General features: G+C 43.4%; 2 protein-coding genes across 4 annotated transcripts in view; both read left to right on the forward strand.

Annotated features, from left to right (window-relative positions):
* The window catches only part of LOC107107151 (C-terminal-binding protein 2), a 16,184-nt gene extending 13,328 nt beyond the window's left edge, over nucleotides 1-2,856 (forward strand). Inside the window, exons 7-9 of the mRNA XM_015407405.1 lie at nucleotides 311-438; nucleotides 971-1,091; nucleotides 1,621-2,856. Of these exons, the coding sequence (XP_015262891.1) occupies nucleotides 311-438; nucleotides 971-1,091; nucleotides 1,621-1,789 (418 nt within the window). The 3' untranslated portion in view covers nucleotides 1,790-2,856. The remainder of the gene's footprint in view (nucleotides 1-310; nucleotides 439-970; nucleotides 1,092-1,620) is intronic.
* A 6,993-nt stretch (nucleotides 2,857-9,849) lies between these two features.
* The window catches only part of KDM3B (lysine (K)-specific demethylase 3B), a 66,335-nt gene continuing 49,509 nt past the window's right edge, over nucleotides 9,850-26,675 (forward strand). For 2 of the 3 annotated variants that reach the window (XM_015407402.1, XM_015407403.1), the window contains exon 1: nucleotides 9,850-10,145. In XM_015407402.1, the coding sequence (XP_015262888.1) occupies nucleotides 9,975-10,145 (171 nt within the window). In that variant the 5' untranslated portion in view covers nucleotides 9,850-9,974. Of the gene's footprint in view, nucleotides 10,146-10,470; nucleotides 10,538-26,675 lie in introns of those variants that run through there. The other variant, XM_015407404.1, reaches the window with a different exon arrangement.

The raw sequence follows: 26,675 nt of genomic DNA on the forward strand, positions 1-26,675 counted from the left end.
ACTCGTGGTCTCTGGCCTGCTCAGGATCACGGTCATAAATCCCTCAGCATCCTGAGAGCCAGTTTGGTAAATAGTGGTTAGTGTCAGACTAGGATCTGGGAGATGCAGGTTCGAATCCCCACTCTGCCGTGGAACCATGCTGGGTGGCCTTGGGCCAGTCACACACTTTTCAGCCTAACCTTCCTCACAGAGTTGCTGTGAGGATAACATGGAGGAGAGGAGAATGGTGTAAGCTGCTCTGGGGTCCCCATTGGGGACCCAAATCAAGTACATAAAAGTAAATAGACATGCCTCTTTCTCTGTATCACAGCTTTGCAAATGGCCCCCTAAAAGATGCTCCCAACGTGATCTGTACTCCTCACACAGCGTGGTACAGTGAACAGGCGTCCATTGAATCCCGGGAGGATGCAGCTAAGGAGATTCGGAGAGCCATCACAGGTAACTGGGGAGACTGCTGTTTCTTCCAGGATTACTTCCCTGGATCAGATGTATGCAGCAGGAATTGTCTTGTTTTATTTAAAGTTAGGATTTATTGTGATGGGAGTTCTCTTCCTAATCAATGGAGATGGAATGGAAGTCACTGGATTAGTTCCTTTGATGCCTTAGTTTATTTAGATGCTTTCATTCACCTGTCCCAGATATGGATGCCCAGTGTTTGGAGTCTAGTGTTCACTCTGCACGAAGCAAAGCCTGAGAGGATTTTCTGTTGAATGGATTACTGTCTAATATCTGGCACCTAGAGACTGCAGTCCAAGGATTTTTTTTCTCAAAGCACTGGAGAGCAAATGAGCCATTCTTCTTTGTATGGCACCTTCCAGAGATATTATATGCATATCTCTGTTGTGGGGTGGACTTTTCATTCATTTCTTTGGTAATGTGTTAGAAGTAGGAAGGGATATTTGCTTACTCCAAGTTAGCTTTGGCTTTTTGTGCACAAGTTAGCATTTTGCTTTTCTTGACTTCACCATAGGTCACATACCTGATGCTCTGAGGAACTGTGTTAATAAGGAGTACTTGCTTTTAGCAGCTCAGTGGTCCAGTATTGATCCTGCAACTGTACATCCAGAGCTTAATGGAGCTGCAGCTTACAGGTGAGATGTGTGTGCATTTTTACCAACTGCTTTTTGCACTGTTTATCTATATTTGTCTAGCTGTACATCAGTCCCCTGACTTTCTGGATACAGCCTAGCTTTGTGAGAATTGATCCATCCTTGCGGTGTATCTTTTGTTTGGCAGCAAACTTATTACAAGAAATAAAACATGATTGCTTTTGTAGATGATTGTTCTTGAGCAGAGAATACCAAGCCACTGTCTTTCAGGACCCTTCTACTTCAGATGGGCCACTAGCTAGATCCCTTTTTTGCGATTTTAGCATAGGGACTCATCCGTAAAGCAATGACGACCAAACTTGATCAGCTGGAATATAGTGTTACATAACATCGGCAACCAAATAAATATTACATTTCATAGCTGCTCTAAGCTCATTTTATACTGGTCTTCACTGTTCTTAATTTCTGATGTCATACATTTCATGGATAGTTTTTGAGAAACGACAGCAGGGAATATTCAAGAGGTATTCATAGTGATTTGTAATGATCATGTTTTTTTCTTTTGTAACAGATTTCCTCCAGGAGTAGTGGGAGTAGCAGCCCCGGGGCTGCCAGAGCCTCCAGTAGAGGGGATTGTAACTCATGGCATTCCCTCTGTGTCTCACTCTGCACCCCATACCCCTTCTCCAGGAGAATCAAATAAATTGGAGCCAGACAGAGAAATCTCCACTGATCAGTAGCATCTCTGCTATCTCTTTTCATCCCTCATAAGAAAGCAGGGTGTTATCCTGTTTTAGGACCTATTGTGACACCTCGTGGACTGTTTCCTGTTCATGCTGGGCAGGAGAATGCATTTCATTGTTGGCAAATTCTAGCTCTTGCCTTTAAACAGATATTTTATAACAGATTTAGTTTAAATCTCTTGGTGAATCTCTTTCCTTGTCTGGGGCAAAGAAGCAGTGACTTTTCATCCTTTTGGTAATGTTTAGTTTTATCATGCAAGTTCCCATGCACCTGCCTCCACTGTGATATGCAGAATAGCACCTGGCTGAATATGAGATCTCCAGTGATTCCAGAACAGGACTGGTGTGGATTCTTAAGGTGACTTCTTAAACTGAAGATCAGCTAAGAACTCAGGTACAAGTGACAAAGATCATCATAGTGGGAAAGAAGAGCTGTGGGTTTACCTGTTGCTTACTAGGAATAAGGGGACCCTCTTTCTCAGTTTTGGGCACTTACTGCTTTGATCCTGCCTGTATACTGTTAACAGCTGTAGTTGGTGGGTGACTTGCTTCTAGGGCACTGAGGGTAAGTATTTACAAGAGCCAGAGTAAATTTGAAATTCTGCCTGGAATCTGATTTATGTTCAAAATGTGCAGAAAATTGGTGACATCGTTTTGACAGTCAAGATGCTTGTTAAGTCACAAGAAGGAAGGTTTGATTAAGATTTGAGCCCAGCTCAGGGAATGAGAGCTCAACTCCACATAAGAAAGGAGGCGATTCAGAACTCTAGGCTTAAGGTTGTGTAATGCCCATTCTTGCACACTAGTAATACAACTTTGCTTAAAAAAAAGTTTATACTGAAATTCTAGATATTAGGCCCTCTCTGACCTCTTTCCAATCTACTTTAAAGGCCCAGCTAGAATTGTTCCCTCTGGCTTTGTCTAGTGTGAAATGTCCCAGGTGTCTGTGCTGGATTTTTATGTTCTTCAACCCTTTTCTCTGAATCGAGTCCTCCTTGCCATGTAAAAAAAAAAAAAAAAGAGGGGGAGAAAGCAACAAAATTCATTCTCTGAGCTTGCAGATAGCCACACAATTGTCTTGGAAAACTTAGTTGAGCTATTGCAGTTTCTAATGTTTTTCTTTCTAGGGTGTTTTTAAAGGAATCATTTGAACTATATTTGGAAGCAGAATTAAGGTTAAGTTGTCTTTTGTGGAGGGAAATTGCTTACTTCCTGGTACAGTATATATTTCATTATGAAACAAAATATTTATTATTATTGGAGGATAGCCTTGTCATGATGGGTGGGTGTATTTCACAGAAGTGTTTGACAAAGAAAAAAAATTTCTTAAAGCAACCTATTTGAGCATACAACTGACAAAGGAACTTGGGAATGGAGAATGAGAATTGTTCTTAGAATCCAGTTCCTGCCTCTCCCCAACCCCCTTCCCGAACAAAAGAGCAGCCAGTCAGCCCGAAACTGTGGTGTAGAAATCCCAACTTGGATCTGTATTTACAACTGAAAAGTGAACAGGATAGCATGTTCCCAGGTTTCCAACTCTTCTACTGACTGCCTGTAAATGTTTTTCCCCTCCACTGCCAAGTGCAAACAGATAGGGGGTGCAATTCCTTTAAACTGAGAATGAGCTGCAAGGAAGAAAGAAATCTAATTCTGTGTTATTCAAATTTGGTTCTTTCCTTGAGATGGCATATGGTTCCCTGGTAGTATGTGCTTTGCTAGAATGTGAGTTAGAAGTGTTTAATGTATCATAAGTCCTGGTGGGGGGGGGAGGCACAATAGCTTTATAATCCCTTGGATGATTATGACTTTGTTTAAAAGAAAAAAAATCACATACCTCTTTGGTTGCTCAGGGTTTAATCAATATATTAATGGGGGGCACACTAAGTGTGGGGAGCCTTTCTATGAAACATCCAGCTCCAAAGAGCTTTACTTTGGGGCAAAAACAACAAGCTCAATTTTTATGGTTAGAACAGATTTCACACCATCTTAAAAATGGAATGAGACTATTCTTTTGGCTGGTGCAGATACAACACATTGCTGGTCTAGAAATAGGGTTCCCTTTTCCCTGTTACCATGGATTCCAAAAGCTAGGATCAAAGTACGCTCAGATTTATATTGGAGAGGATTAACATTGGTGAAACATAACTCTGAATCAATATTATATCTGCACTGCCCCTTGGAAAGCTGTGTCATTTAATGAGTGTGCTGGCAAGCTGGTTCATATGGGGGAAACACCCAAACTATAAAACGTCAACGCATTTTTGATGCATTTCAAATACCTGTAGTATCTTGCACTACTCCAGAGGGCTGTGTTTATTCTGAGCCATCTCCACCCCAAATCTGCATTTGTAATGAGTAGCATAAAGTTTGCCTCACTGAGACATTTTGCTGTTACCTGAGAGAGCAGGGTAATAGAGGCCTGGAAACTGTAGAGAGAGAGAGTGAAGCAGTACTGTGGAGGAACAACGGAGGACCATGGAGACCTGCCACTCTTCATTTTTACATTTGGAACCTGACTATATGCTGGTCACTCCTTTCCAATTTGTTGCTTACAGTCATATAAGCAGAAAGGTTCTTAAAAGATGAAAGCGAAGCTTCTCAGGATACCGATTCTGTGTTTGTTTGATGTTCTTGTGCATATGCAGAATATGCATTGCCCCAGGGTATGAAGAAAGATGCCTCCCTGCTACTCATGTTTTTTACCCTACTTGGAGATACTAATGTATTTCGCTGGCCAATGCAATTTAACAAATTATGTGGCTTTAAAACTGCTGCTTAAGTTCTGGCAACCCATGGGTTGAGCATCCCTGCAGTAGAGAAACAGGAAGTTGATTGCCTTGGTGTCAAATTGCATTATAAGCAGAGTACATCAATAACTCAACCTCTTCAACTTGCTCCTGGCAATTCCTGTCTTCTATTTGTAAGTTTTCCAGTTGAGGGCCCTAGTTGTGGGATTGCTTGGAGTTAATTCATCTATATCCAGTTTCAGGGAATAATTATAAGATACACTTACTTAAGGTGGCTCTCATATATAAGTAAGCAAACTTTTTTTTTACACATGAATACCTCTAAGGACTTATCAGGTAAAACCTCCATAAGGAGAGAAATTGGGAAAATCCCAGGTGGCTAGCATGTTAAGAAACCATGCTAGTTATTTTATTAGAAATGTGTACTTAACAATGGTAACAATTGTGTCAGGCTCTGGATGCTGGTGAACATGGTTTTAAGCCTTAAGCCCTCAAAAATAACCAGTATTACCCAAGTTTAATTTGGGAATTAAAATGACTTTGAAACTACCAGAGTGACATTATTTGAGGATCCAGAGCAGAAGGCTCCTTCGCTAATACCAAGCATCTGTTCCAGAAAGCAGGGTTGGCCAGGTGCTCATGAAAGTGCTCTGATTGCACATAACAGTATATTGTTGCTTAGAACTTGCAGTTCCCACAAGAAGGTGTGAGTCTTGGATACTAGTCCCTCTCCTGATACCAGATGTTGGTGCAGGGAGCGCTTCTTGTGTGTGCAGATGTGCAGTGTCTTGCTCCAGATTTTATGCATGCTGGGGAAGAAAGAAACAAGAGTCTTATTTTTAAATTGCTTTCCTTCAGAATTAAAGTGGAGCTTAATCCCAAAGAGCAGTAGTCTTTTCCTAATGTTGAGGTGGCAGGAGTACCCTGGGTCATGCCAAGCTTATGTGCAGGAGGAGCTCACTCTGTCCTAAGGTATATTCTGCTTGTCAGGTTTGCTGTTGCTGACCAGCTTTTTTTTATAGAGGACTCAGAGTTTCAGAAATATATTTTTGTAGACAAATAACTAAACTGTGAAACTTAAAAAAGATAAAGCATGTAAAAGCATTTCCAACAATGTTTCCTGTACAGATGTTTCTCCCTTCAACTCTCTCCTGGCTTTTGTTAGAAGTTTGACAGTTTCTTGAATATATTTTAATAAATATTTCCTTTATTGTCATATGGGTTGTCTTTTGCTTTTCAGTGGGTTAGCCCAGCCATGCCATACTGCTTCAGCCAACAAAACAGTCTTGTAGATCTTAAGTTCATTGTGGCAGAAAGTTTTTTGAACCCCTCAGATGCATTGGGGGAGGGTTTCTAATCAGTGAGAAGTAGATATACACAGGAGTACAATCAGAAGGGGTAATTATGAAGAGAAGCCAAATAGCCCTACATTCTAACACATAGCTGTGCCACATTACATTGCATAGCACAAATGAAAACAGGAATGTTTTAGTTTTTTGTGCTGTCCCTACAATGTATTTGATTGCTGATTATGCAAAAATCTCATCATCCTAAAATGGACTATCTGTGCAATTTGTACATCTGATACATTTGGTTTGTTACAAGGTAAAGATGGCAACCCTAAGGCAGTGAGATGACTCTATCATGCTGTGGGCCTGAAAGCCATGATCTAAATACAAAGTCCTAAGAGTTGGTGTATCAAAACTTGTATGCCACAAAGAACCACCAAGGCACTGAAAATTCTATAATTACTAGAGTTGGTATAATACTATACTTGGTATGTAGTATAATCTAAAACTGGAGATAGGAAGCTGCGTAGGTACTCAGTTACTTTAGTTCCATTGTGCTTGTAATGGTAACATTGCAAAACACTTTTAAAAGTTGGCAAGAAATTCAAAATAATACTCTCATCAGAAGCCAAGCTATCTTTGAAGGGAAACACTATAGTTTGCAGTTAACAATCATATGGCATGTGAAAAAGGATAGAGAAATGTCTATATTTAATAGCTGTTTTTTCCTCATCTGTATAACATGTTGTAAATACTGCACACGCACACACACACCAATACTTCTAGCACTGCTACAATGCTTAGGTGACTGGTAACACAGGAATACTTGAAGCTACTAGATGCTGAATCAGAATTGTCTTCCAAGGTCAGTATTGTCTACTGTAATTGGTGGAGGCACACCAGGTTCTCAGAAGGGGACAAACTGCTTAGAACTACGTGGCCTACCACTTCTAGACCTGACATCTGCCTTCTGGGGCTGCTAGAATTGGGCCTGGCTGTGTTGGTCAAGTGGATCTTGTAATAAAAGAGGTAATAAACACCTCTTTCTGGGAGTGTGTAGCTCCAATTGCCTTGGAAGAGGCAGTCATGAAACCCCTACTGAAGAAGGCATCCTTGGAACCCACTAATCTAAACTGACACCATCTGTTGGCCAACATTCCTTTTTTTGCCAAGGTGCTTAAGTGAGCAGTGGCTATACAGCTTCAGGCAGTCTTGAAGGCAATTGGAATGGCTCAGCAATGGTCTTGGTTACCCTGACTGAACTTCAACAAGAAAGTGATGGGTTTGTCTCTGCTGATTCTCCTGGACTTCTCAGCAGCTTTCAACCATGGTATCCTGGAGAGGTTGGCTGGGCTATGTGTAGGGGGGAACCATGCTTTGGTGGTTCTGCTATTACTTCAGTGACCAGTTCCAAAAGGTGGCACTGGAGGACTGCTGTTCAGTCCTATGGCATATATGCAATGGGGTCCTGCAGGGATTCATGTGCCCCCCAACTGCTGGGAGAGGTCATCCAGGGATTTGGAGTAAGTTGCTACCAATGTGCAGATGACACCCATCCCTATTCTCTTTAACTGCTGAGTCAGGTGGGTCTGTGGAAGTTGACTGGTCACTAGAGAAGGTAATGCAATGGATGAAGGCTAGTAAACAAGTTCAAGCCAGACAAGACTGAGGTGCTACTGGATCAATGGAGAAGCTGCTGGAAGATTGAGGGGTCAGTCTGTCCTGAATGGAGTTGCACTCGCCCTTCATAAGCAGATTTATTTATTACTCCATTTTATTTTCATCATAATTCTCTGAAGTAGGTTAGGCTAATAATGTGATTAACCTGAGGTCACCGATCAAGCATCTATGATAGAGTGGGGATTTGAACCTGTATCCTGGATTCTAGTATGTCACTCAAACTGCTACACCATTCTGGGGCATGAACCTTCTGCATGTAAAATTACTGAATAGTGAAAGTACAGAAAGTAGTTCTTTGGAGCTCATGTTTAAATAACAAATGATTTGCACTAGGTACATGGGAGTCAAACCTGTGGCCTGCCAGGCCTTTAATCCAGCCTGGGAGTGGGGCTCTCTTCTCTCTCCCCAATCTCACTGTTCTCAGCTTGAGCTGTGTGGGAGTATAAAGAGCCAAAGGCGGGCCTGCCTCTGAGAGCAGGAAGCAGGGGGTGGGGCTGCCTCAGAGCAGGAAGCATAGGGTGGAGCTGCCAAACTTTTCAGCCACTGCTCCAAGTCTCCATGTAGTCGTCACAGGTAGGAGCTGGGGGGGGGTTTCCTCCTGCTGTGATCCTTGTGTTTTTTTTTAAAAAAACCTCGCTTTGCAAAATCCCACTATTTCCCCCACCTTTCCAGTTTAGGCAGGCATGTTTTAAGGGTGTGTGTGTGTGAGGGGGAAGGTTTGGGACCAGCCAGGGTTAAATACAGAGTTCTGCAAACTCAAGGGACTCCAGTTTTGCAGAGAAATACTGATTTTAACACACACACCCCTCCTAATGTTTTGGTTATTCCAGGCCCTAAGACATCAAGTTGGCTGCAGCCAGGGCCTTTTTAGTGGCGGCTCCTATCTGGTGGAATGAGCTCCCGGGGGAGATACGGGCCCTGCGGGACCTTATGCAGTTCCGGAAGGCCTGTAAGACGGAGCTCTTCCGCCAGGCTTTTGCATAGGAGCCGCCACCGCTACTGTACCACCACCGAGCTGACGACCTGAAGAACTGGTTATGAAAGGACGACAGTACCATCCGGAACTTATGCTGGTGGGTTATGCTGGGTTGTCGAACCCCATCTTGGATTGATAAGAGCTTATTATTTAGACCACTGGCACTTTGTTTGTAATTGACTGTTTTATTCTGTTTTTTGTAGTTGTATCATGGCATATGCGTCTTGTTAGCCACCCTGAGCCCGTTTGGGGAGGGCGGGATATCAATTTAATAAATAAATAATGTGGAGCTCCAATGGAATAACAGCAGAACAAGTGCTGAAGAAGACACCCAAAATTATCATCTCAAACCACCCTGTAAAAAACCCAAGACCCTGGAGAGCCATCGCCACTCTGAGTAGACCTGGGGGGGGGGGAGAGAAGCAATGCTCAGCTGTTTCATGTTCTTCCCTTGGGTCCTAGACTCAGACCATTTATATTTGTAGTTTATATTTCGGGGGGGGGGGGTTGGGACTAACCACAGTTAAAATATAGAATTCAACAAGGAATTTCAGTTTTGCAGAGAAATGTCAGCCCATAATGTGGGGCTTCAATGGAACAGCTGCAGCTATATCTTTGTGCTTTTCTGTGTCCTTTATAAAGTTTATCTCTCTGCTACCTGGCATTACATTTTATGACACACATGGCTCAGCAGACAAAATCCAATTTATGTCAAATCAGGCCCTCATAAGAAATTAGTTCCGACACCCCTGCACTAGGAGATGGGTAAAGTGTCAACCCTAAAGGTGGGTTTTAGTATTATGAGAACAACCTTTAACTTAGGGAAGAACAAAGTTTCAGCACATGAAAGCTTATACTTTTCAATAAAACTTTGTTGGTCTTAAAGGGACTCAAACTTTGTTCTGCTGCTTCAGACCATCACGGCCACCCATCTGAATTTAACTGAGGGTGTTTTTGTTTTCTGTGCCAGAAAGTTACTCATAGCACAGGGAAGGCAGCACCTTTACTTGAAATACTAGTTTAGCCCTCCTCAGGTTGAACTTTTCCCGTAACAGGTGCAACACTTGGACATCAAAAGTGTTTAGGTAGAAGGTCATGGGTATGCGCGAGATGGCAAGACTTCTGCACCCTGTTTTTAATCGTCACGGACGCAGAATGCAGGTTTGTCCCAGCACTACGCCCCCTAGAGAAAACGTCCCCTCTGACGCAAAAGCTTACAGCCCAGTGACCACAGTGCATTCCGGGAGTGGAGAAGTAAATAAATAAGGCTTGGCGCAAGGCACGCCGGTAGATCGGGACAAGGGAGGGCCTGGCTTACGTGAGGCACGCTGGGATAGGAGAGAAGCGTCTGGCGCGGGGCACGCCGGGATCAGGGCGGGCTGTGGTCCGTGGGGGGGGCCCTGCTTAGGGCTGTTGCTGACTCGCTCGGTGTTTCTGGTGGCGGCCGTTGGGTTCGAAGACGCGGCGGCGGCGGCTCCTGCCCTGCGGGGATGGCGGACGCGGCGGCCTCCCCCGTGGGGAAGCGACTCCTGCTGCTGCTGGTGGCGGGTCCGGGCGAGGGCGAGGCGGTGGGGCCGGAGCCTGGGCCTGCACTGCCCTCCCGGGCCTGGAGGAGCGGGACCGTACGGGCTATGAGTGGGGCCGTGCCCCAGGACTTGGCGGTGAGGCTCACGGATGGGTGGGAGGCTTTGCGTGCCTGCCCACTGCGCGCGCGTGTGTTTTGTTGTTGAGCTGCTGCTGCTGCTGCTGCTTGGACTCTGGGAGGGGGAGGGGTTTATCTGCGTTCCTTCTTTGGCCGAGATAACTCAGCCTGGTTGCCCTCCTCCTCCTCCTCCGGTGCTGCTGTTGGCTACGAGATAGCTTGCTGGTCTCGGGTTTCAGATATCGCGTTTGTGGCAGGCCTTAGTTTCCTTCTCGTTAAGCGCTGTGTACACGAGTCTGTTTATCTCGGAGTGTGGGGGTGGGGAGTTAAAGGGAGGAAGAAGGTGTGAGCTGCAGCTAACGAACGTTTACGGCAGTTCAGCGGATTGGTCTACCGGACCTCTTTACAGCGGTAATTCTCTCCTTGCAGTGTGTTGAGTGTGTAAAACTTCTAAATGTTTGGTATTTTCTAGCTTGGATTCTTTAGCTCAGAGTTGTTACATTCTTAGATTGCTGCTTAGGAACGTTGTCTATCTGTAGAAGCGGAGTAACAAAAACAGTAGTTACAGAAATAAGGAGTAATCTAGTTTTTACGAGTGTTTTAACAAATATTTTGTTTGAGGGCTCCAAATGTTTTAACTGTTTGTTCCTTATTCATATAGAAGCGGAGTAACAAAAACAGTAGTTACAGAACTAAGAAGTAATCTAGTTTTTACAATGTTTTAACAGATATTTTGCTAGAGGGCTCCAAATGTTTTAACTGGTTCTTATTCATGAAGACGGGGACTTAGCTTCTTGGTGAAGTACAGCTTTTTCATGGGATCTATACTATACTGCAGATTTGAGCTGGTTTTAGTGTGTCTGGTGGTAGTTTAATGCTGCTTTTATTGGAGTCACACAGTTGTTGTCTACATAGCAATCATTGTGTATGTGAAAGTCTTATGTATATACAACTAAATTATTGCTTTCCAAGAGAATTCAAAATCTCTTTAATTTTCTTTAGGCGTAACAGCAGTAGGCAACCAAAGGAAACAATATGTCTGATATAAAGCAGTCTTGTAGATAATTAGTGGCTACCAATTTACTTTATTTGGCATACTTACTGAAATGTTTTTCCACACCTGCTGCTGTCACAGAACTGCCCTGGCTGCTAGTTGTAGCTGTTCTACCTTGACTTTAAAGGTCAGGTAGTTGGATGAATATTGTTGTAGTGGGTGAGGAACAGAATGACAATACAATTTGTCACTTAGTTACTCATCAGAGGGCTGCTGCTTTTATGCACAGGTGCTTTTATGCACAGGAAGCATGATAGCAATACAGCTGTAAATTATAGAGCTAGGGCTGGTTTGAAGAACAAGTGGCATCCTACAGAGTTTGGACAGGTACTTTCTAATATGCGTAAGCAGTGTGGAGATGGTTCCCGGTGGTCAGCCATGTTGGTCTGAAGCAGTAGAACAAATTTAGAGTCCTGTGGCACCTTTAAGACCAACAAAAGTTTATTCAAAGTATGAGCTTTTATGTGCATGTATTTGAAAAAGTGTGCATACACACGAAAGCTCATACTTTGAATAAACTTTTGTTGGTCTTAAAGGTGCCACTGGACTCTAAATTTGTTCTAATGTGGAGATGTTAATTGTAAGGCAGCTTAAATACGTAGATGACGCACTGTTCAAGATAGCAAAAACCAAAATATGCTGAAGAATATGAGAGAGATCTCTTCTGGGAGATATAGCAGCAGAATGACACATTAGGTTGTGTCAAGACTGTGATGTGCTTTGGAACAAATTATCCTAATGACCCAAAAACCCTGATAGCTGTTGAATTTATTACAAATAATTGCATAGAAAAGAAATCTCAGGAATTTGCAAAAAGTGACAACAGCTGAAAGTGCTTGATTGTGAGACGTGTAGCTTCACGTGGGGTTGCATTGTCTTGATATCCATGCTGATGATCTAGTACAGGGGTGGCAAAAATTGCTTAATGTAAGAGCCATATCGAATAAACATCAGATGTTTGGGAGCCATAAGACATGAACAAACATTACATGTTTTTACTGGGAAATATGCAAATTTGCTTCTTATTAACATTAAATGAGACTGCCAAAATAATAACAAAAATGGTAAAAGCAGAAATTGATAATTATATTTATTTGTCCAATGATGGTTGCGGTCACACGGAGCATTAGGCACGCTAGAGAGACGGAAGATAGGTGGATTTTCCGGGTGCGATTTCACCGCCACATCTGGGAAGCATAGAGTTTCCGTGGCTCACCCGAGGCTTCACTCCGAAGATACGCTGTAAAAAACTAGTACCTCCGAGGTACTAGTTTACGGAAACCGCGGGGCATGGGCGGGCGTCTGATCGGGTTTTCGGTGGTAGTTCCGGCACCCGCCCATGTCCCTTCGCAAAAAGGTTTTTTCCCCCCAAGTCTCCACGGATGCGCACAAGCACCCAACGAGGCATACACACACTTTAGTTTTAAAAAACCCCACAACCCTGTTTGCCCGGCGGCCCCGCTTCTTTGCAGCGCCCCCCCGCATTTTCCGGCCCATATGACCAGGGCTGATATTTGTTTTCTAATGATATTTAGCTTCCCCAGCAATATGTGTGAAAGAGCCGCATGTGGCTCCTGAGCCACAGTTTGGCCACCCTTGATCTAGTAGCACCCATATGCCTTGTACCATCTAAAATTGCCTGATACTATAGGAACTGTTGTGCTGATTTTCTACTTGGAGATCTCTTTGTCTTGGTCAGTTTTGGCTTAATTGTGCAGTACTAAATCTGTTATGGAAGAAGAAATCACCTGAACACTAGTTTACTGTGGTATGGGTCCAAAATGCAAAGTGTTCAGAATGTTTAGGAAACAACAGGCATCCATTAAAGAAGTTTTTGGTATATAGCACAGTTTGATAAGGGTCAGAAAATGTTTGCCAAAATAAGGTAGGTAGAAAAATGTAAACAATTGTAACTTTCTAAATGAGGAAAAAGGCTATTGAAATGAAACATGATAGAGGTCTATAAAAACATGTGGTATGAAGATGCAAATAAGGAAAAATACTGTCATTGGGTAATTCATTGAAATTGATAGGTAACAGATTTAAATAAAGTACTACTATTGTGCACTATTGGGGGACTGCTTCTAGACTTTGGCCTGCTGCTGTAAGAAGGCAGAATGTGGTTAGCCATTAATGTAACTCACTTTTTGAGTGTAGCAGCATGTTAGCAAAAGGCTCTGAAATACGCAACAGCCATAAGGGTTAGAGGATATGCAATGAGGAGAAGTAAAATTGCCCTCTGCTTCTGTCAGCAGGGCTGGAAAGGGACTGCAGGGTGAAATAGAACATAAGGAGCACAATTTGCTTGTACTGATGGATTGCTGGATTCAGCCCAGTGTTATTTTAGTCTTCTGGTAACCAATGAATAAATACATTTGCATGTTCCTAACTAGTTTCCTTCCACACTTTATTATATTTTGTCCTGAACCAGGAGAATAGATAATATTTTGAGAGATTCTAGTTCAGATTTAGGTACATGCAATGGGAATGTACAGTCTGTTCTCTCCATTGCTCATGTAACTAAAATGGATACACTGATTTTGTTGTTTTCAAAAAACAAACAAATCCAGTGTAGCTTTTGAAAAGAGATAACAAACCAGTAGAAATTCTAATGTGTTGTTGAAATTCTAATGCATTGTTGACGTAACATTTTGTGGAAAAACGAGTGTGAAAGCTACCAGTACACAGAGCAATTGTTAATCTAGTCTTATGGCAATCTGTAAGTTTGTGGACCAAAAATGTAAAAATCAAATTTTCTGGAAGTCTGAAGGGTAAATAAAACTTGACCTGACTATAAACACATAATGCCCTAATTAGTGAGGTGGTCGTTCAACTGAAGGTTGATTCCCCATGTAGTTAATGACAGTATATAAAAATACTATATATCTTTAAATAAATACAGCCATTAAAATGACAGAATAAAACAGCAGCACAAGTTATGCCATGGGTCATAAACGTAAATGCCCCTGAAAGCCTAAGTAAACAAGTTTTCAGACAGTACCTGAGAGACCGTAATGGTGGGAGTTGGTGGATGTGCATGGGAAGAAAGTTCCACACCCTGGGCATCACAACTAAGATGAACCTCTCCCTCGCCTCACACTTCAGAAAATGGGGTAACCGGGAGCAGGTCTTCTGTAGAAGATCCTAATAAATATGCAGTTCTTCAGATAAGCTGATCCAAAATGGTTTACAGCTTTACACGTTTTTTAAAAAGTGTATTAGTGGATCTTCCATTGAATGCTGGGTTTTTGATAAACCCTTTAAGGTATTTTTGTGTTATAACATTATGGGAAGTTTAAGTGTTTAATATTAATAATAACCAGATAAAGATCTATATATTTACAGCTTCTGTATTAGGAATAAAGAAGCTATCCTACTAGTTAACCACATTTTTAACAACTTCTACAAAAAAAATTAAATTTTTAATACACTTTAATAAACTTTTCTGTGTTGGTGGTCTTTTTAAAGCTACCTGTGAACTACATATTAGTTGCTGATAGTAACTATTGGCAACAATACTGAATAGTAGCAGCATATTAATAAAAAACCAGACAGCATTTAAAAGAGCATAAGGTCATATAGACCATTAGTGACAAAGGATTAGTGTTGGAAATCAGTATAAAAGGCAGGCCTCCCCCCCTCCCCCCAAAAAAACCCTAAAAAAAAAACCCTGGAGAAAAAGGAATGGCTTTTTGATGCCACAGGGAAAAAACTGGAAACATTCAGGAGGAAAGAGTATGTTTTTTTAACATTTTATTTAGATTTTGTTGTTAACATACAAATTCCTTAACAGTATGAATCGATACAAATAAGCAGAACAATTAAATTGAGAGGGTTACACATATAGTACAGCAAAAAGCCAAGAACATGCGAAGAACGCTTTAAAGGTAATTTGCTAAGCTGTGCATCTGTGTAAACAATAAAGAGGAGCTCTGTAAAACACACCACTTATGAGTTGCCTGAAAGTACCGTTTACTGGTAAGGATAATAAGTTCAGTTAGGATTTCATGTTGCCAATATGTTAGAAGTTTTACATAATCAAAAGTGAAGCCAGGATGCAGATCTCAGGTTTTGTGGCAGAAAGTCATTTACAGACATGTATTGAAGGAAGGGAAATCAGGTGCGCACTAATTTGGATTGTGATCTACAAGATTTTGATTGAGATGTGATCCTAGTGTCATTGATTTTGTCCGTAATAAATTGCTCCCACACTTTATTTCTCCACTCCTCCACAGTTGGGGGTTTAGTTGATTTCCAAGTGGCTGCTATGGTGAGTTTTGCTGCTGCAAGTAGGTATGTCGTTAGATGCGTGAGAGAGTCTTCACCAGGAAAGGGTGTGTTTTAGGATTTTGTTTTTCCTGAAGAAAATTTTGAGGAGCTCCCAAAAAAACTTGTATGAAATAAATTATTTTGACATTAGTTTAATGCTTTTTAATACTTTAGTTTTATTTATTCAAAATATATAACATGAAATTATCAGGATTTTTTTCAATTTTTCCAATTCAAAGTTAGTAGAATGCTGAAAAAAACTTCCGAATAATTGTTCTTTTGCAATCAGTGAAATGCTTTTTAAGGCAAGATTTTAGTGAATAGCATTCAGTTATTCCAATGGAAAAATTTGGGACATTTTGGGAAGTATTCTAGAAAAAGTGTTTTGAAATCTCTCTCATACAGAATGAGTGAAGTGAATCAAGATAGCATAGGGTGCAGTAGTTTGCAGCTCTCTCTCACTTTAAGATGGGGTGGATTTGCCAGTTTTGTCTGTAGAAACCTGACATACTTTTAAATTCCATAATTATGCCAATTAATACATTTCAATGCTAACTAAATTATAAACGATGCGTTTTGTGTTGTTAAAAGTGGGAAATTGGATTAGGTTTGATAGGAATAAGTATTGCATATATTTCAGTATTATTTTCCCTCCCCCGAAGGACCCAGAAAAACATTTTTCCCTGTGGCATCAACATTTCGGAAATTTTACACCTCTATCACCAATGTGACTTCAGAAGGAAGCAGTAAATCTAGCAGGAACACTGCATATTACCTTGACACATATTGCAATAGGTGATCCTGTAGATACATTGGCCTATGATCACATAGGCTGGCCTTTTAAGGGTAATGACCAGCACTTGGAATTGGGCCTGGAAGTGGATCAGCATCCAGTATAGGTCTTTTGAAACGCATGATACTTCCTTATGGCTTCAGCCAAGCAACTGTCTCAGGCAGGGTTTTTTCTTTGGAAAAAGAGGTGCTGGACCTCCCAAGAGGGAAATGAAGTTTTCAATTTGTATCCTGAAAACTCAAGAACTTTTAAACATTTAAAAAAGAATTTTGTCGAAGAGGTTCTGGAGCTCCATTCCGGCATGTTCCCCTAGAAAAAAAGGCCTGATCTCAGAGCACATTTTGTACCCTTTAAGTTTTTCAGAAACCTTTGCTGCATAGACACAGAGATTAGTTCATTGTTGGATGTGTTCTTTGATTATATAATTGGAAACTGTAATTCTTGGATATATTTTCTCTCTAGCAACTTTTTTTGAGGGGCATGTGGGATAACACTGTCTGCATACTGAAGGACTATCATGGGATGTGAAACATTATTTTCTATTTTTTTTCTAATTCCCCCATTTAGCAATGTACATACTACTCTCTACAGGCTCCCCTATAAGTACCCTGTGCTGTTTGGGAGGGTCTCCCAGACCCAGGGAGTAAAGTTTCAGATGGTGCAGTAGGCTGCAGCAGGAGGGAGATGGGAGTGTTCTGTTACGCAAGCAGAGCTCAATTTGCAGTTGATTGGATCTAACCCAATAAATAATGGAGGCTGCATGGGCATCCTTTCATTCAAGCATTAGAAAATTAGCTATTTAGTCTTACAGAAGACAGGTTTTTTAAGACTTGGAGAGAGGGAGCAATGCTCATAAGTGCATTTGTTCATCATTCCACAGCTAAATACACAGGAGCTGTACTGAGGTTTGCAGTAGGGACAATTTACCTCTTGGGGGAAGTTTCTTGAGCAGACTTGAGGAAAATTGCATGACTGGCATAAAACTTTCATCTTGCCATGCTCTTCAAGTACTGTCTTCTCCCCTACTCATGCATCCATGTATGAAGATCTTTTTAAAATGCCCTGTTTTGTCCCTCCCTCGTGTCTTTGAAGGTGAACTTGTGGGACAATCTCTGGGTTATGCTTGGCTCTACCTCCCCTTTTGAGCACAAGGTTAAAATTGCCCCTTCTCAGTGAGCATTTGTAGGTTTTGATGTTAGTGTTTTCTTCTAATGGATTTTCTGTGTTGGTTTTTCCTAGTTCTGTGTTTGACTTGGATTTGTTCGTTTCCGTATTTACATTGTCATGCTTTTGGCAGCAGCTGACCAGCATATCATTTATTTTTTAATTAAAAAAAAATATTTGATTTATATCCCACCCTCCCCCACAAGAGATTAGGTACTGTGCAGATGGAGCTGTGATTTAGGAAAACTGAGCTTGAATGTTCTAAAGAGAATTAGTACAAGAATAACCTGCAAAGAGAGTTGAAAAGGGTCATTTCTGGTTTCGCATAGTTTTTGGTCATTTTGATTTGTGGTATCAGTACTTCCATGATATTATTCTACAATCAGTTATATTATTTCTATAAGATTAGTAGTAATAAGTATTAATCAGGGCCCATCCAATGTGATGCAGCCACTACTTCTGCAGTAATGGGGTATACATTCTTTGTGAATAAGTTGCTCACAGGTGAATAGGATTACTTTGTCCCTTCCTAGAAGAAGAAACCAAAAATTGTTGACATAGGGGTCTTAACAAGAGAGTTCTTTGTAATGACATTGATTTCTAGTCTGGATTCCTGACCTCATTTCAACTGGAGATATTGTGGACCCTGGGACCTTCAATGCAGAATGAATACATATTATCACTGTGTATCACCCTTCTTCATAATGTATTCATTTGAACTTAATGAACATTTTTATTGTTTAGCTGAATAGTGTAGCAAGCACTTTTGAGGAATGCACATTCATTTTTCTGTAGGTTTCCAGTATTTTGCTGTTTTATGAAAACTGCCCATAGATCAGAATCTCAGATTATGGCACCTCACATCATTCCTTCTAAATATCTTGTCAGATGTATGCATGCCAGCAGAATGGGCAAGTTTTTTTTTTTGGGGGGGGGTTGTACTTACGGCAAAATTAGTAGTCTTACAGGGCTCACCTTAAAATGACTTGCTGTACTCAGGGGTGATTAGCATTTGTATAAACATGCCATGTTTGAGAAACAAGGTACAGTATATATTCAGATACCACCAAAATAAAGGGGGAGGGTAATCTTACATTTACCTACAAGTTACAACTATGTCAGTAATAATGTGGGGATGTTGGGGTCATGCTTTCTAATAAATACGCTATATGCTTGATTCTGCACAAACATAATATAGATCAGAGGTATCAAACTCATTTGTTATGAGGGCCAGATCTGACATAAATGTCACTTTTTCGGGCCAGGCCATGTGTGCCATATAAATGTAACACAAGGTACCAGAGATACATACTTTATAAAGATGATTTCAGATGCCAGCTTGATCAGATTGGGTGTGATATGCAGAGGGGTAATAGTAGAGCTATCAGCACTGGTAATGAGATAGGAAACCTAGGTCTCTGGTACAAGAGGATTCAGTCCAGGAGGATGCAAAAAATAAACTGAAATAAGTGAAGACGTGAGCAGTGACTCATAAAAGCAAGTACACTACCACAATTTTGTTAGTCTTTAAAGGTGCTACTGGGCTCTTACTTTTTCTACTGCTGTTAGAAACAATAACATTTAAAAATCAGTGGGGGAACATTTTAACCTTCCGGGGCATTCAGTTGCTGACCTAGGAGTAGCAGTTCTCTTACAAAGGAATTTCAAAGGGAGATTAGAAAGAGAGACTGTCGAATTGAAACTGATCACGAAGCTCAAGACAATGCAAACTCCCGGACTGAACTGAGACCTAGGTTGTTTCTCTCATTAACAATGCCTACTATTGTCATTTGGCATCTGAAATCACTCCACTCTCCAGATATAAGGACAGATGGACTCCCATTCTAGCTGCATCTGAAGAAGTGAAAGTTCATGAAAGTTCCTACCCTGACAGAAATTTTGTTAGTTTTTAAGGTGCTGCTGGACTCTTGTTCCCTTTCACTAATAAGGAATGCAAGCTGTACTGTTAGGTTCCCCCCCCCATCTGTTAGAAATGGAAAGAGGATCTCTGTAAGTGCCATGGGATGGTCTCTCTCTCTCTCTCTCTCTCTCTCTCTCTCTCTCTCTCTCTCTCTATTTCTCACGCTTCCCGGGGCCGCTACGGCCTAGCCTGGGGCCACCATGTGCAGTTCTTCCGCCAGCCTTCCCTCCGCTGCCCTTGCTGGCCTGCTGGTGTGCCCCAGCCGCAGGGGGGGGCAGCAAGCTGCTGGAAGGGGAGGCGGTTTAAACCCCCTCCCCTTCCTTCATGGACCCGGCTTCCTCACTCTCTCCACAGCCATTGGGGGGGCGAGCGAGCCGCTGGAGGGGGAGGCAGTTGACACCCCATCCCCTTCCTTCTCAGCCCCAGCGACCACCGGTTTACGCCACCTCCCCTTCCCTGTCTGCGCTGGCTTGCTCAACCTCCGCGCACGGCAGGCAGCAGAGGGACCCTGCCTGTCTTCGCAAGGGGGGGGACTTGCGCTGCCGGGGGAGGGGGCCGCAGCCGCCCACCCACACTAGCACTTGTTGCATTCATGCTTGCAACGGGCCTTCCTCCTAGTACCTGGAATAAAACGTTGCTGGTCTTCTTAAAAAAGCTACTGGACTCCATTCTCTCTCCCTCCCTCCCCCCCTCCCCCCAGAGGAGGAGAGGGAGGAGCCCTCAGCCAATCAAAGGAAGGCTTTCTTTCTCTCCTCCCAAGCAGGAAATAGGAGAGGCTGGGGAAAAGGAGGTGTGATGCCAGAAGCAGGTAGGAGGAAGCAGCACAGAGCCAGCGGCTCTCGGGCTGGATTGCAGCCCTGCATGGGCCTCATCCGGCCTGTGGGCCGTATGTTTGACACCCATGATATAGATGGTTGAGCAAAAATGTTAACTGTTTTACTTTAATAATTCTAGGGTAAAACCATAAGGATTTTAGAAGTTTTCAGTGCAAGTCTGGAAAGATTTTGCATTTCTCTCAGTAGAGCCAGCTTCTAAGACCTGAATTTGTTGTGTCTGGTACAGGAGTCTTTGTGAACCCACCTCCCATTTAGAAATTTATGATAATCTAGTTCAGTGTTTGAGCAATGAGCATGATTTACCACATATGTTCATACTTCGTGGTTCCTATGACTTCTAACTTTTTTATCATGAGAAATGTGAAGGCCTGGGAAAATTCAGGAAAAAGTTTTTTCTGAGGAATTTTTTCAGTTTTCCCAACTGAAAAAAGCTCCTGCAAACCCAGTGTTCTCCCTCTGAGGTGGAGGACATCTCCATGGGTTATTCCCACCGTGCCTGTAGGGAGGCAGGAAATAGTTTTTTCCCCTTCCTGTTGGTGCCTCCGGAATAGCCCGTCTCCAGTTCTGTTCCTGCCTCGATAGGGAGTAGCAGCACAGTTAGCTAGGCTTAGCTGTAGCTTTGAAAAAACTTATTCATTTTTTCCCTTTACTTGATTTTTGCCTTGCCTTTTCTTCTCTTCCTTTCTTCTTCTTTGCTCTCCTGGTTTCTGCTCCAATCTTGAAGACTTAAGGGTCCGCAGACCCAAAGAGAGACTCTAAGCCACGATGGTGGCAAAAGAACTTCCCAAGGTTTTTTCCTCGGGCAGCACGGGAGAGATGTGCGCCGCCGCGGTGCAGGAAGGATCCGGAGCCGATCAGCCTTTGCGGCTCGATTGTGCGCTCCCAACGGCGGCAGTTGGAGCGACAGCAGCTCGGGGCGCCCAGAAGCATCGCAGACAGCCCGAGGAAGATGAGCCTGCCATTTTCCATGCGCGCCCGCGGGTGGCGGCCCTCTTGAGGATCCAGCTTCAAGCTTTGGACCTCTTACAGAAGCTACCCTGGGAGCCGCGGGAGCTGAAGAAGGACGTCCTTCCACCTCTCCGGCTCAAGTGCACAGAGACCTGATGCGGATGGTGGCTCTCAGTCGGGTAAGCCCCCTGAACAAGGGGTACTGGTTAACTCCGCAGATCTAATGGAGTTCATTAGGCAGTCCATTCATAAAGAAATGTCTCAGTTACATACCAGGCCCGAGGTTCCCCCTCAACAGGAGGCACAGCATCTGAATCCTCTAGTGCCCTTTCCCTCTGGTTGGCCTACTAAGGCGGCACAAAAGGCACCCCCCCTCTCCCTAAGAGGCCTACTGATGATCAATGGAGGGAGGATTTAGAGTCCAATGCCTCTTCCATTGAGGATAGGGAAGAGGGTGAGTTCTTGTCTGAGGAGGAGGGCAAGCTTCCTGAAGCTTCCTGAACAGTCCAGTAGGTTTTTTAAATCTGAGGACTATCAGTACCTTTTATCTAAGGCAGTTAAGGCTCTAGAGCTACATGATGTACCTGCTTCTGAATATCAGAAGGCGGCCAGAGCTAAATTTAAATCTAAGTCTGGTGGCAACAGGGAGTTCTTTCCTCCCAAGGAGTACACGGAGAAGGTGTTTCTGTTTCCTGAGTACAATAAGCAGTTTCCCGCCTTTACCAAAAAATTATATGCTATGCCTAATTATGCTGATGAGTTGTTAAAGGTTTTGCCTGTGGATGCTCCCATGGCTGCACTCCAGATGTCTGGCCTAGTCTCTGAGGATGGTCTAGGCAACCTCAAAGAATCAACTGATAAGAAGCTTGAAGCAACTCTTCGAAGAATTCACAAGTCAATTGCCATGATGGTGAGAGCGGCGTCTACAGCCTCCATCGCTGCCAGGGCCTCCATAGTATGGCTGAGGAAACTTATTCAGCTCATCCAAGAACACAATCGTGCATTGCTGGAAGGAATTTCCTGCACTCTCAAGTCCGACTCCTTCACAACTGACGCTACCTTGGACATTATTTCCTTTGCTTCCAAGGGCCTGGCTTCTACGGCTGTAGCCAGGAGACTTCTTTGGCTGCGGGCTTGGCAAGCGGACGCTCTAGACAACATTCTTTTGGAAACTAGGGACAAGAAAAAAGCCATGCCTAGGTCTCTGAGACGCACGGACAGATGCAATCCTCAGTCCTTTTGTTCCCATCACTCACTGCCGCGTTTTCGTCAGGACATCAAAAAGCCTTCATGGGACTCGAACAAGCAGTCCGGCAAGCGTGGTTCATTCAATCCTCGATTCCAAAGGACCCAGTTCAACAGGAATGATAGAGGAGACAGAGAGGCCAAGTCCAAACAAAATTGACTATGCCATGCTGCCGGTAGGGGCATGACTTCTCCATTTTGCCGGGACTTGGTCAGAGGCACAGGCAGATGCCTGGGCAGTGGAAGTCGTGTCTCATGGATACACAATAGTATTTCTCAGCCTCCAGAGAGATTCCTACAATCACCTGCAAGCAAATCTGTGAGCAAGAGATCCATTGTCGACAAACCCATACAACATCTTTTGAACATCAGGGCCATCGAACCAGTCCCATGTTGCCAGAGAGGCCGGGGTGTCTACTGTATATTGTTCTTGGTCCCCAAAAAGAACAGAGACTGGAGAGCGATTCTGGATCTCAAGTTCTTAAAACAGATTCATTTGTCTGCGCCATTTCCGCATGGAAACTCTGAGAGCTGTAGCGGACTCCTTGTTTCCCAACGAGTATTTGATTTCCATAGATCTTACGGAGGCATACCTCCATGTTCCAGTCCACCCTGCTCACAAACGGTATCTCCGTTTTTGCATCTACAGTCAGCACTTCCAGTACAGAACTCTCCCCTTCGGTCTATCCACAGCGCCCAGGCTGTTCACCAAGCTGATTATCAATCCTGTGAGCCATCTCAGGGGCCAGGGGATTCATGTACATCTTAGCTCTGGCTCACTTCGCTTCCCCCCTGTGGGGACAGCATGTTTTGGTGAGAACGCACAACATTGCTGCCAAAGCTCATCTCAACAAGCAGGGAGGCTTGCGATCCTGCCGACTGCACAAGGAGGCAATGAAGATCCTCGTCTGGGCAGAGAGGAGTGTTGCGTCCTTGAGGGCAGAACACATAAGAGGGATCGAGAACGTCCAGGCAGACTGGCTCAGCAGGGAGACATTACAGGAGGGAGAATGGGCTCTTCACCCAAGTCTCTTCGACAAGTTAGTGATCCAGTTCGGGCAACCAATAATGGACTTGTTTGCGTCACCAGAGAACCACAAGCTGCCAAGATTTCGATTTAGAGAAAGATTTAGAGAAAACCCTAAGGGATTTCTCACCAGGTATTTCCATCAGGACGCAGAGGCAACGGATGCTCTCACAACAAGGTGGCCTCAAGGTTTGCTGTACGCGTTCCCGCCGTTTATCCTGATCTCCAGGACTCTCCGCAGAATCAGGGAGCTCAAGGCGGAGGTCATCCTGGTGGCTCCAAGATGGGCAAGATGTCCATGGTTTTCGGCACTACAGAAGATGTCGATCCTTCTGCCGTTGGTACTACCGGTGTCTCCGGTCATGGTTTCCCAGGGGCCAGTGTGGCATCCGGATTCAGCTTGGTTATGTCTGACCACGTGGAGGTTGAGTGGCGCAGTCTAGCAGAGTTGGGATTCTCTCCTCAGGTCATGGACACCATCATGGCTTCCAGACGAAAATCCATGACTCGCATATACAACACTACATGGAAGGCCTTTGTCAGATAATGCAAATGCAAGAAGGTAACTCCGTTATCTCCATCTGTATCTTCGCTTGTGTCATTCCTGCAAGACGGGTTGGACACAGGTCTCCAGGCTTCCACCCTCTGTAGACAACTAGTGGCGTTGGCAACGGTACTACTTTCTTTGGAGGGGTTCAAGATTACCAAACATCCCCATATTAGATTGTTTTTGCAGGGGGCTGTGGCCAAATCTCCTCCACAGACGCATTGGTCTCCTACATGGAGATTGAACATTGTGCTTCAGGCTCTCATGAAGACGCCATTTGAACCTCTCAGGGAGGTTGGGCTGAAATGGCTGAGAATGAAGACCTTGTTTCTCATTGCCATCACGTCGGCAAGGAGAGTTTCAGAACATGGAGCACTGTTGGTAAAGTCCTCCTGCTGCATGTTCCACAAGGACAAGGTGGTGCTCCTTACAGATCTTACATTCTGACCCAAGGTTGACTCCAGATTTCACAGATCACAAGAAATATGCTTGCCCACTTTCTGTCCTCATCCCAAACACCCTAAGGAAATTCTCTGGCATACCTTAGATGTTAAAAGAGCTCTCAAAATTTACATTGCAAGGACGGAATCTTGGAGAAAGACTGAAGCTATGTTCATCTGTATTTCCCCACCACGCAAAGGGGGGGGCATCAGTGGAGGAAGTCTGTAGAGCAGCAACGTGGTCTTCCATCTCTACCTTTACAAGACACTGCAAGATCCACACTGTGGAATCTGCAGATGCGGCATTCGGGAGAAGAGTACTTCAGCACGCCATGGCATTGGAGGAAGATGACGACCCACCCAAATGAGGGACACTGCTCAGGGAGGTCCCATGGAGATGTCCTCCACCTCAGAGGGAGAACGACCATTGGACACTTACCGTGAAGGGTACTTCTCCTCTGAGGACAGGAGGACATTTCGGCCCTCCCACTGTCATCTTTCTCTGGCTTTATTTCTCTGTGCTGATTTCTTCTCTCGCTCTGTATTACTCTTACTCTGGGGTTTCTCTATCCTGCAGGATTGTTACACGTTAAAGTTATATTTTGTAGGGCAAGGCCAGTTATTTCAGACTGCATACACTGCTTTCGGAGTCCCAGAACTGGAGACGGGCTATTCCGGAGGCGCCAACAGGAAGGGGAGAAAACTATTTCCTGCTTCCCTATAGGCACGGTGGGAATAACCCATGGAGATGTCCTCCTGTCCTCAGAGGAGAAGGACCCTTCACGGTAAGTGTCCAATGGTCGTTCTCAGTGTTATAACTAACTTGATATCCAAAAGAGCCAGTTTGATGTAGAGGTTAAGAGCAGCAGACTCTAATCTGGAGAACCAGGTTCAATCCCCACACTCCATCACTTAAAGCCAGCTGGATTACCTTGGGTCAGTCACAGTTCTCTCAGCCCCTTCCCCCAAATATGCCTAGCTCACCACAAAAAGAGCTAGAATTTCAGGCTGCCAGACAATCTTCAGATCTCCTAGCTATATCATTTTTGTTGTTCAGTCGCACATTTGAGTCCGACTCTTCGCGACCCTATGGACCACATCACACCAGGCCCTCCTGTCTTCTGCTGTCCTCCGAATTTTGCTCAATTTCATGTTTGTTGCATCAGTAGCACTGTCTAACCATCTCATCCTTTGTCATCCCCTTCTTCTGTTACCTTCAATCTTTCCCAGCATCAGGGTCTTCTCCAGTGAGTACTCCTTTCTCATTTGGTTGCCACTGCCATATGATAATAATTATTATTGATATCCAAATATGCTGGTTGTCCTACATATTGTGACTACATGAGAGTGTTTCTGTCTAAAATTAATATTTTATCTTGTTTACCACAGAATTTGTTTTCTCATTTCATTTTTTATTTTGTCCTGCCTTTCAAATGGCAAAGGATACATGCTCTAAGGTAGCATAGGGTGCGGCAGTTTGCAACTCACAATCATTGGCTAAATAGAAAACAGATGTGTAGACTTTTAAATTTCATAAATATTCCAAACAGTACAATTTTGTAATGCCAGCTAAGCTATACGTTATGTATTTTGTGCTAAATCAGTAAATTAAGTTTTGGTTTGATAGGAAAGTAAGTATTGCATATATTAGTTTTCCTCAAAATTTCTGTTTCCCCCCATCTTTAATTATCACAAAGGTTTATTTACTTCTGTAGAACGGTGTGTTCCCCATACTTCATTGCTGGTCAAAATCAACACAGTGGGACCATCTAGAGCTCTGGGTTTATACCAGGGAGAACCCTCAGATTTCTAGAATAATCTCTTTTTTGGGGAAAGCCAGACCTTTAGGAGTGCCTACACATGTGTTGACATTACGGTAGGAAAATAAAGTTTAGGTGACATTTTGGAGTTTCTCCAGCACAAATGGTGGGCCACATTGCATATCTCCAGTCAGAAGATAGGGAAAATGAGTTGGGCAGAGGAGAATGGAAGGAAAGAAGGTGAGGGGGTGTTGGTGAGAGAGGATGACAGGGAGGAGGTGGAACTGGATGGAATATGGAAAAGGAATTGGAGCCAGCAGCATGGTGGGGGAGAGAATGGAGATGAAGGCAGCAGACTGTGGAGGAAGCAGGAAATGGAGCTAGTGGGGGCAAGCAAGCAGAAGAGAAAGTAGAAACTGAGGAATAGGCCAAGCAAGAGTGGGAAATAGAGTTACCACTCCCCAGCAAGTATTGTTAGTGGTACTTTTGATGTATTCTATTTGATAATATTAAACTTTTATCACTTTCAAAATCCTTCACACATT

The sequence above is a fragment of the Gekko japonicus genome, unplaced genomic scaffold, assembly GCF_001447785.1.
Source record: "Gekko japonicus isolate JY-2015 unplaced genomic scaffold, Gekko_japonicus_V1.1 scaffold298, whole genome shotgun sequence".
Taxonomy (NCBI): Eukaryota; Metazoa; Chordata; class Lepidosauria; order Squamata; family Gekkonidae; genus Gekko; species Gekko japonicus.